Source organism: Scleropages formosus, chromosome 5 (genome assembly GCF_900964775.1).
Source record: "Scleropages formosus chromosome 5, fSclFor1.1, whole genome shotgun sequence".
Lineage (NCBI taxonomy): Eukaryota > Metazoa > Chordata > Actinopteri > Osteoglossiformes > Osteoglossidae > Scleropages > Scleropages formosus.
Window position 1 is genome coordinate 26,999,393 of NC_041810.1, and position 11,270 is coordinate 27,010,662.

General features: G+C 48.7%; 1 protein-coding gene across 1 annotated transcript; it reads right to left on the reverse strand.

The window, feature by feature from the left end:
* Positions 1 to 117: 117 nt before the first annotated feature.
* LOC108942234 (neuronal acetylcholine receptor subunit alpha-7-like) lies at positions 118 to 10,887 on the reverse strand. Its single transcript, XM_018765403.2, has 10 exons — positions 10,765 to 10,887; positions 8,220 to 8,417; positions 7,305 to 7,349; positions 5,836 to 5,945; positions 4,603 to 4,682; positions 3,379 to 3,546; positions 2,801 to 2,995; positions 1,698 to 1,784; positions 1,061 to 1,170; positions 118 to 803 (listed from the first exon to the last, which is right to left on the reverse strand). Exons 1-10 carry the CDS (start codon positions 10,885 to 10,887, stop codon positions 231 to 233), a joined length of 1,689 nt encoding a protein of 562 aa, XP_018620919.2. The 3' UTR covers positions 118 to 230.
* Between the last annotated feature and the right edge of the window lie 383 nt (positions 10,888 to 11,270).

Consider the following 11,270-nt stretch of genomic DNA (forward strand, 5'->3'; position numbering starts at 1 on the left):
TGGTCCCTGTCCTACGCTGTTCTTTTCAGCGCAGTTTGGAGCAGAAGACACACTTCCCACCTGCTCTGAATTTCTGTGGCTTTCAAAGGAGATGAAGCGCGAGAACAACATGCCACATAGAAAAATACGTTTATTGTCATGATTTCGCAAAACTGCTGCGTGGACGGAACACGGAACGAGACGAGGGATCACACAGAGTAAGGATGAACGAATTAGCCGAGTCATCATCGTCATGGGCGATGCCCACGGGGGGGTGACTCACTGAAGAAGTCCTTGGAGATAGCTTCCACGAAGTTGGGTGCGGACATGAGGATGCCGAAGGTGCAGAGGATGGTGAAGAGCGAGAAGGCCACAAGACAGAGGCGGTCGATGACGGCGGCAGCAAACTTCCACTCGCTGCACACAGACTCGTTCTTGTCGTGTTCGCGGAAACGCTTGGCGATGTACCGTACTTCTTCCAGGATGCTGGCCAGGTCGAGGTCTCCGGCAGCTCCGCCCATCGGCCCGGCCGCCACTCCCCCGGGCAGAAGCCCCTCCTCCTCCCCTGGTGTAAGCAGCCGGGTGCAGATGACACCCGAGTCAGATGCGGCGCTGTAGTGCATGCCATCCATGCCGCGGAAGCCCATGTAGAATACGCTGCTGTTGGGTGGCGCCGGTGTGGCCATATTAGCGTTAGCGCCATGCTCCGTGCTGGAAATGCTGCCCCGAGGGCGGGTGTTGTGGCACGCCAGCCGCACCCTCTCCTCGCCGGGCCTCCGCATCCGCAGGAACCAGGCACACCAGTTGAGCAGTACCACTCGCGTCTGCAGAGGAAGGCCCACAGCACTCTTTTAGCTCTGGCGCCCCCTAGGGGGAGCCCAGTTACTCCCGCTTATTATAACAGAAGCAGGTGATGCTCAGGCTCTCTCTCTCTCTCTCACACACACACACACACACACACACACACACACACACACACACACTTATTTCCTGCATTCCTGCTGATACATGATCGTCAACCTTCTACCGCATAATGGGGTTCCGGCGTCAATGCCAACGCCCTGCAGATGAATAAGCTCACCCATTTTGGCATTTTGCCTCCGTCAGGGTCGTGGTGGTGGTACTGCAGCACGAGCACGGTGGCAATCACAGACAGGCCCACGATGACCATGGTGGTGGCAAAGTACTGGGCTGCAGAGCAGAGAGGATTGGGCTGCGTCGTTGACATTCGCAGGAAGGGCACTCGGCATGAGCTCCGCCCTCATCCCCTAACCACCCCACCCTTATCCTTCAAAAGCCCCACCCTCATCTTCTAACATCCTGCTCTCAAAGACTAACCCCACCCTCCTCAATTAAATACACCACTCCTCCCTCTGTGGCCTCACTCTAACCCAACAACAGCTCTACCGTCTTCCTCAAATAGCCCCACCCACATCCTCTAAAAGCCCAACCCCAGTTATTTAGCAGCCCACTTTCACCCACTAACAGCCCCAGCAACCTCTATCGAAAGTGTCACCCCACCCCTCTTTCACCCTCCCTTCTCCATCGAAGGGCTCGCCCTCATCTATCAACAGCCTCACTCTAACCTGCCAAAAATGGCACTTTCCTCAATTACTAGTCTTGCTCCGCTCGCCAACAGTCCCATCTAGAGAACCAGGCAGCTACCTGGAATTTACAGCATTCGTTAGCTCATCCGATTGGAAATCAGGCCATCTCACCTATCAGCGGTACGGAGTCGGAGGTTGCCGGCATGATCTCGGCCACCAGGAGCATGAAGACTGTGAGTGAGAGCAGCACCGTGATCCCTGTACAGGGGCAGTGAAACATCACACCATTAGTGTAACCAGCAGGACCCATTTAACACCTTTACCATCATTAAAACCATCAACTGGCTCGTATGACGTGTATTAGGAGGAAGCCTGCGAAAACACATCCGCTACAGTGGACGAAAAACAACAACAAAAGCAATACGGTGCACAAGAGAACATTCCCAGGACATTTTTTTTTTCCTGTCCCTGACCTTAGCGGCTGCAATCTTTCTTGAACTTTCCTAATGACGGCAGCAAGATCGGGCCGAACAGAGTGGATCCTCATAAAATGGAGTTATCCCCATTTAATGCCCACAGCCTTTTAAGATCATTAGGAGCTTCTTGATAAGTCACTAAAAGCTGAATCTCTAATAATTTCCAGAGCCTCCCTCCCACCCCAGTCCTGTGACTTAGATCTTCAGAGGCTCTGCTGAGCGTAATGAAGCGGGAAGCTCCATTTTGAAACACCGTCTTTTCTAAATAAGACATGCAGGGATGGTTTTATGCCCTCATTTTCCTGGCTGTCTGGTTCTGCTGGATCACCTGGTTCTTCTGGTACCCCTGGTTCTACCACCAGGAAGCCTATAATAGCGTGTAATTTAGCTGTGATTTTCACAGTCAAATCTGGTTTATCTGAAGTCACACTAGACTCATCTCTACCAGCTCCTGGGTTTTGGTTCTTTCTAGTTTTTCAAATGCGGCAGACAGAGAACCAGCAGCTTCCTCAAACCCACTGTGAGCATAAAGGGGGACCATCTGAAAATGAACATCTGACGAGCAAAATCTCCCACTGAAGCAAGGAATCCACAGTGAAGAAGAGAGTTAGGTGACCAGACCTCCTCACCATCGTTGACACGTCAATGACCAGCTCCGGGTGGCCACAGGTCAGGTTGTAAACATACCAGCTATCCCTCCATTTGCCCCATGAACAAGTTTCTTGACCTGTCCAACTCCCTGCTCCTCCACTTGTCCCACCACCTGCTCCTCTGCGGCAAACACAAGGGGGCGCTCACCCAAGGAGATCTTCTCCCCGGAGTCAGCAGGCAGTAGGAAGACGAGCAGGGCCAGTGTGGAGATGAGCACACAGGGGACGAGAAGGTTAAGGCCGTAGTAGAGGGTGCGCCGCCGCATCACCACTGTGAACGTCACGTCCGGGTACGGCTCCTTGCAGCAGTCGTAGAACCTCTCGCTCCTGCGACCGGGGACCTCTGGGTAACACAGGGACAGAGAGGGGAGCCAACAGGGCACTTGAATTTGGATTGACAAAAAGAGGAGCTCCATGAAGCTGCTCCCATAGAGACAGCACAAAGAAAAGCTCCCTCATGTTTTGTCATACAGAGAGTGGCACCCTCACCTGTCCTGGAGGGAAACTACAGGCTTCCTGCTATTCAGTCATGGGGCTCATTTCATCATAAGTGTGTGAATACAGAGTTGAGTTTCTCCCTCTCCTCTCTCTATGGAACTGACTGCTTCTGCTGGATTCCCACTGGGGCTTTGTCTTCCATAAAGTTCACATTCCAGTTCCCCCCTCCCTACGGAGGCTGACAGCACACACTGCCGAGAGTAGGAGTGACCGAGGAGTCGTACTCACCTACGAGGTCCCACTCCCCGTTAGCGATGTACCCCGTCGTGTCAGCCTCCATCATCTGCAGGTCCAGAGACCAGCCCCCGTACGACCAGGAGCCGAACTTGAGGTCGCACTTCTGAACGTCAAAGGGGAACCAGCGTACATCAATGTAGCAGGTGCTCTTAAAGATACCTTGAGGAGGGAGAGGTGTACTGGGTCAGTGCGGGAGGGGATGGTGGCATCACGGACCCTCCCGGGGCCAGAGTTTCCAGTGAAGCACACTGAGCAGGACTAGCCGACACCTGTGAAGCACAGGCACAACGATCGAACCATCCATGCCCACGCACAATGCTGGTGGGTATTAGGGTGACAGTCCTGGAATACAGGGGCCCGGAAGGGCCGGGAGGGGCCACATCTCCACCACTGAGTCCATGATGCAAAGAAAAATTACAGCTGCTCTCATTTTCACAAAATTTTACCAACACCAGAAAAGGCCTTCCATAAGTCAACGGTAAAGGTCATAAACAGAAATTTTTCATTGCTTCCCACTCACGAGTCACGACAATTTCCTATTCGGAAGCAGAATCTCTCAAATATCCTTAATAATATCCACATTTATTTATTTATCTGACATTTTTCCTCATAGAGGGTTAGGTTTGTACACTACGTTTGCCCTGATTTATACAGCATGATCATTTTTACTATATCAATGTGAGGTAAGTCGCATGGTCAAGGGTATTACAGCAGGAGGTGGAATTCAGACCTAGGTATTTGAATACACGGTAACTGCTATGCCACCTTCTCCCCACCCGGTACTGTTACTCATTACACTTCTTACACCAATAAATCCAACATTGTACTGTTCACCGGAGAGCAGAACCCGGTCCAACCCACTGTGCCACCGCGCCCCCCTGTTAGAAATAACCATTACTAAACCTACCTTCTGCGTGTAAAGGTATTCTACTAGATCACCTATGTGCTGCAGCTTCTAAATGAGGTCACTGGAGCCATTGACAGTATGGATTCACACAAACTGTGTTTCCAAATTGATGCGTTCAGAAATACCGCAGCAGGTTCACTGGTTCTGTCTCAAGTGTCTTGTGGCCTCCAGCAGCATGAGATTATTCTCATTTCATAAGAACATCTTGTGCTGATGTGTGTGGAATTTGTGAATCACAGAGCACCACAGAACAGCCATAGTCACATGGGTCATGATGATTTTACAGAAACATCTTCCAGGTGTGTTACCTGGAGGCAGGTACTGGCAGTGCCCAGAGGAGTTGACCAGGATGTTGGTGTGGAAGGTGGCATCAAACCTCTCGTCTGCGCTACAAGGGACAGGAAGCAATAACGTTGAGCTTGTCATGGATTTAACTGAATGTCAATTGCCCACTTGTCTTTGATGAGGAACATGGAGACAACGCTGTGTCCCTGTCCATGCACCATCTGAGCCGGACATCACCTTGGGTCAAACTTCTGACAGTCCTGGAGCTGAACCATCTGCTTAGGAGTTTCTCAATTTTTTTCGTATTTGAACTGCAGTCAAAGCACAACATTCACCAGACGTCACATCAGAACATATTTATTTACAAAAGCCATTGTCTTCTGCTTTTCACCCCAATCTGGTAACCAGATTTCATCCGCTCACCTCGCAGTTGTTCAGTTTTCTCATATTTTCATCTCAACAGTAGAAGGTGAGGAGCCTTATTAAGGACTTTGACCAAAAGATCAATCCTAAATGGTTCTGCCACAGTGAACACTTAAAAATTAAAGTAAAATTTCTCTTCATGTGATCAGTTGAATATTTAGCATATCTGGATTAAAACATTTTTTGCACCCGGGACTACATTATAAATTTGAATTTAAATTAATGGTAATTTATGCCCTGATTTATGAGAATTTGATTTATCAGCCGTTCTCAGGCATGCATTCTGGTCGTAAAAGGGGATTAGGGTGAATCTTATGTGTCTCACCACAGCCTCTGCCGAGTTCCAACCCACTCGGTCTGTAACGGAATTCAGAATCTCCTCCCCACCCGGAGCAGACCACCAACTCATTAGCATCCATGAATATTCATGAGCACAGCTGTCCCGCATTGTGTGTGTCGCTGTTTAGCAGGACTGATCACCGTTATGGATGCACCCGTTTAGTGAACCATAATCCAATTTCTTCTCCTCGGCTGGGTCATTAATCAAAAAAAAGACTGGGCGCTGGACTTCTCTAAGTGAATTTCCAAGCTTTAAATTCAAATTGAGAACAGAGCTCACTTCCATGGCACAGCGTCATGGAAACGCAAAGTGACGCACTCTGAGTCGCTGCTCCAGATGCCTAAGGGCTCCTCCAGACAGAAAAGCTACCTGTGCACAGCAAAGGGTCCTTATGTGGCTCCACCTGTCTACACCACCCATAATGCCTCATCAATGTAGATGTGCACAAGCACCTGCAGGATGCGACCCGGTCTAGGGCCCCAGTGCCACCTACCTGTTGTACAGCAGGATGTCGGGCTTCCAGATCTGACTGTCAGGGAACCGCACGTTGGTCACTCCGGGGTACGCTGTGGTATTCCACTGCAGGTAATAATCGGTCCAGTACTACAGGATGGGCACACACACGCATTCGCAAACACACTTCAGAGTCCGTTAAGCAAGAACAGGTGTAGCTGCAAAGGAATAGTAATGGTGACTCCAACATTGCAGGTTCACATCCCAGAAGGGGAGATGTCTGGTGCAGAACACCCAGCTGTGTGAAAGTGCACATCTGCATGGAAGCACCTGCTAAGTGGATAACCTGTAACTGTCATCTGTGGCCTGAAGTGCAGGGATGAAAAAGGATCAGTCGGGCGTTCACCACAGGAACACTGATTTAATGCGCTGGGAACACAGAAAACAGGCCTTTCACACATGGTTCTGGGATGCCTGGCAGTTTAAGTGGGTACAGAGGAGTTCTGATCCATAAAACGCTACAGCCGCTTCTACATAAGTCATAGAAAAGATGAAACATGTAAGAAGGCGGCGTTATGAGAGACCAGAGAAAGCAGCCAATGCAGAAATGGACAAAAGGAGGAGAGATGGTGGCCTGGACTCGTTCACATTCACCCTAAAACCACACAAGCCCTACACTGAGTTGGCTTAAAGGACGACATGTCACGGGATTAGGCTGGCTGCGGCTTCTCGAAACGCAGCGGCTGCAATGAAGCGAGAAGAGCAAACGCAGCTGGGAGCATTTTTAAAAAGCCAAGGAGAGAAATGCACAACCACAGGGCAGCAACACCTCCTCAAGCAGCAGTGCGGGGCGAGCCAGATTAAAGGGATTAGTTCGGCTTCTCTCCTGCAGCTGAGCGGGACCTGGGGCTTCGCAAAGTGAAAGCAGAGAACCCCTGCAAGGCCCCGTGACTGCAGCAATTTCACCGAAAACACACAGCCAGTCAGGAGATTGGCCCCAGCCAAGTCTGATCTATTAGGAGTGTGACCATTTGGACGCTTAGCCAACCTGAACACATCACGACCAAGGCATTTTCCCTGCTGATGTATGTCCTTTACGAATTTGACCTATCAGAATTCTAGCCAATCAAGTGTGTGGCCAATTAGGAGTCTGGCCATTCAGGTTGTTTAGCCAATTAAGACTGTGACCAATCAGGAGCTTAGTCAGATGAGGGTTTGGCCCATCAAGGTTCAACCTGGGAGCTCTAAGAAGCTGCAGAAATTGGCAGCAGAAAAACTGCATTGAGTAGAGATGAGTTGGACCCTGAGAATTGAGTTTTGGCAAATGTTTATTTGAATTTTTTTTTTTTTTTTTTTTTTTTTAAAATCAAACTATTCTCCAGAAGTGAAGCCAAAGTAGGGATAAAAAAAGAGAGATCAGTTATTTCCTTAGATATGTCCTTGCTGGCCTGGAAAGTAATGGTGATCCACTGCTAATGGACTGACAGACCATGAAGACAAAGATCTTACCAGCTGTAACCATATGTTGCTGGTCAGAACCTGGTTCTTCTCATCCTGAAACACACAAGGAGACTGGCTTTGAGAGACAGAGAAGTCTGCTGCTGATAGACGAGAAATTGACACCACAGACATCGGGACAGATGATAGCAGCAGATATTTACTTATGCAACCATCATGCAAACACTGGCTCATTTCCATCACATTTAAAATCAAATGGCTCTCAGCATGGCAGACAAGCTGAGATGTTACACAAACTGTTCTCAAATGTTGCTCAGGTATGACTGCTCATTCCTGCATGCCAACCTTGCTTTGAGGAGATGGCAAGTTTCCAAGCAAAGTTCAGCTCAATTCAGACCATTTGAACTTCCTCCAATATTATTTTACTTAGTTTTATGGATATTGGGCTATAAGGCATCTCTTCTTTGCTGCAATATTGGAATATCTTGGCTTTGCTAAACTCTGCTGGATTTGATCCTTCATTAGTAGCTCAGCAGGGACTGGTAAGAGCCAAGTCACACAATTCTTTACAATTCATACTTCTTACTCTAACCCCCTGTCCTTTTTTTTGGGTGTGACATAAGCAGCAAGTACAGCAAGTTAACACCTACAAGGAATGACAGGAAAGGGGTATCTCATAAAATCTTTGTAGGTTCCGATTGGTCACGCAATCTCAGATGAGTATTGTTTCTCTCTCATTGCAGAAGAGACAGAAGTACTCAAAATGAAGGAATGATTCAACTTGGTTCAAATGGTGGAACTCATTTGATCATCAATCCAACCATATGGAGGAGAAGATATACCGCACACCAGCAGGGCAGTGATTCTCGACAGTTTGGGAGAGCCTGGGAAAGCCATTAGGTGAATTCATCGTATCGTCAAAAGGCCCTGGGCTGAAGCAGAAGTTGATTGCCAAGATCATCTCACCACATCCATGATCTGCATGAGGCTGAAGGTGAAGTGCACGGTGAGGGAGTCAGAGTCGTTGAAAACAGGTCTCTCCAAGGGATTGTAGTCAGTCATGAGGTCCTTGTAGAGTCTCCTCTGCTGTGTCCCTTGGAGGGAGACTGGAGGAGAAGGACGACAAATAGAAGATGTTGCTGTGACTGAGGCACAAACCCTTTGCTGGAGACAGGAGCATTGTAACGGCCCTCTACCTGCACCTAAAATACAAGAGCACTGTGAAGCAGTGCTTCCGTTTAAATGTCCTAAAGTGAACCTCTGTCTAAATTCCATCAAACATTAATGAGCAAAATACTCATGATGTTTTATTCTGATTTATCAGTTTACACCCCTGGAACTCCATGGACACACCACACCCTAGACTCCAGGACCCCCCCCCCCCCACACTCCCCGCTTCCACTGTCCAGCAATTACTCCACAGGAGAGTTGAGCTTTCGCTCTTCTTGGACTGATTCCTTTTTCCAGCTGTCTCCATGGAAACATTAAATCAAAGCAGCAGTGGTGGGCAGCATGCATGACCACAGTGGCGAGGTGCTCTGAACGTTGTCCAAAACCCACATTGTTTGAAACGATCTCCAAAGGGCCTCTTCCCAGATTAGTTCGGGTTTTTTGGCCAGAGCTCCTACGGTTTGCAGTCTCGTGGAGCCCAGTTGCTACAGTATGTGGGGCTTGGGGGAGGGGCAGACCTTATTGTTACGGCAGAACACGGTCTGAAAGCGGTCCAAACCAAAGCTGATAATGATACAGGAAAAACAAAAGAGGGATGATAAATTGATGCTTGGCCAACGGCGGATTGGGTTCTGTCTAGACGAGATTGACGATAGATCCTGACAGGTCACATCAGGGCTGGGCCAAAAAAAGTGGCCAAAGCGAGAGAATCCCATCTTCTGTGGTTTAGCCACTTTCTCCTCATCCAGCCCACAACATTTGCATTTTTAGGGCTGGATTCTCTCTATAAGGTGACCTTTCGGTGAAATTCTGCAAGGCCATCTGGTAGATCTGAAGGCACTCTTTCATGACTGGCTGTGCTGGAGATGCATCCATCACAGGAAGCTTCCTGACAATATCTGGCATATAGAATGGTATGGAATCTAATTCAGAGCCGAATTATCTAATGAGACACTGAGCAAATAAATTGAGTGATCATGAGGCAGCAGGAAGGAGACAGCTTCCATCTGGAGTCAAGGTCAGCCATGCCATGATGTCAACCCTGACCACTGCTGGAGACTGATCTAATCTGGACTGAAAGCCTGATCAGAGGTTATTCGGTTCTGCAGTACTCTGGATTAAAGCCGACGGACATTGGATCTCACAGCTTTCAGTACCAAGTCCAGTGGAGAAACATCTCAGGCAAATGCTGCTCTCCTGAGGCTCACAAAGTCTGCGTGAAACTGCAGAGCAGCCAAAGCTTAGGAGATGGTGCAGAAGAAGGGCACTCCAGAAAACACCACGACGGCGTGAAGGCAAGACTCATTCACAAACAACTCTGTGGAGGTTTTTCAAATCCCAGAGAGCTGATGATAGCGTTTCAAAGCAAACGTTTCCTCTTCTGTGGAATCTTGTGGGCGGCGATCTTTTACGCTCTATAGGATGACATTTAAGGGTCATCAGTTGATTTAAACTGATGTCACTTCATTTTATGAATTCTAAAAAGGAGTGCAAAGGTCCCTAATGACCAAAGTGTCCAGAGTGTATCCTGTCTCACAGCCTGTGCAACTGGGATAGGCTCTAGACCACTGGGACCCTGCAACGGACAAGTGGTTAATGAGATTGGGGGGGGAAATCACTGAAGAGAAGTTCTGGGACACTGGTCTTTTTGGAGGTATCAGTCCTGTCATGACTCATAATCCAGTCATGCTGTCTCACCAAGGATCATGGCAGCTGAGGTGGTTATCATACCACAAATAAGATGAGGAACTACTGTGGAAGAAGCAGGAACACAAGGCAGGATGGTAACGGTACAGAGTGAGAGCGAGGCATCACCCCGGAGGACCAAACACGGTGAAGATCAGTGACGGAGACCGACGAAGACTGATCAGGATGGCGAAGGACTGAAGGGAGAGGATGAGTAATGATGAAAACTGTTGACTGATAGCCCACAGTTCTTTAAAATGATCTGACCCCACCGCAGAGTTGGAGAGGAGAACCGCAAACTGGGAAAGTGGATGAAGAAACGAGAAACTAGAGAAACTCACACACCAAGCAATCAGAATCAAAAATTTATGCCAACATAGCGCGCAACACTGTCCAACTCAGAGTGCGTTCACAAGGTTACAGTAAAACATCAGAAAAAAATACATACTGGGGTTAGACATTGTATATGAAAGAGAACAAAGACAAGGGCAAAGGCAAATAGTTAAATAAATGAATACATACATATATGAGTCATCAGCGATGCACTTTATGGTGATGAAGTGATGATGAAGTGGTCAAAAGAGCAAAACGCCCAAATGTCAGACACAGAGAGCAACCCTGACCCCCGAAGCTGAAGCGTGCATGTGATACATACGCTGGTCCCCCTGCGATGCTGATGCTGCTGTCGTGTCGTGTCGTTGTGGTGCCACGCGGGGTTGTTACCTGTGAAAGCGGCACTGAGAAGCACCAGCAGCAGCGGGGGGTCCCTGCGCTCCATCCACAGCTCCAGGTCCCACAGAGCAGAGGACACAGGGAGATGGAGAGAGAGCAGCGAGTGTGAGGGAGTGCACGAGGAGGAGAGCAGTATTTATAGAGGTAGAGAGAGAGAGAGAGGGGGGAAGGAAGGGGGGTGCAGAGTGTCCGCTACGTGGTCTTCGTGATGATGGTGACGACAAAGACTGTGACTCTCCTTGGAGAGGACTGCAGTAACTCTTAGAAATATGGAAATATAAACGAGTACAGGGATGACTGTGAAGGACCGGTTTGGTAATGAGCAGAAAACTGCATATCCGCTGCATGGCCAGTAACACTCTTTACAGAAATTATTATTGTTGATTATTATTATTTACCCCCGTGTTCCACTGCTGTCAGGTGAATTCC

What these genes read in the sequence shown, in the direction of transcription:
- LOC108942234 (XM_018765403.2), bottom strand. Translation starts at nt 10,887, where the DNA reads ATGGAGCGCAGGGACCCCCCGCTGCTGCTGGTGCTTCTCAGTGCCGCT. An exon ending in CGACTCCGTACCGCTGATAG is followed by an intron (nt 1,171 to 1,697) that starts GTGAGATGGCCT and finishes TCTGCTCTGCAG; the next exon opens with CCCAGTACTTTGCCACCACC. An exon ending in GAGGCAAAATGCCAAAATGG is followed by an intron (nt 804 to 1,060) that starts GTGAGCTTATTC and finishes CTTCCTCTGCAG; the next exon opens with ACGCGAGTGGTACTGCTCAA.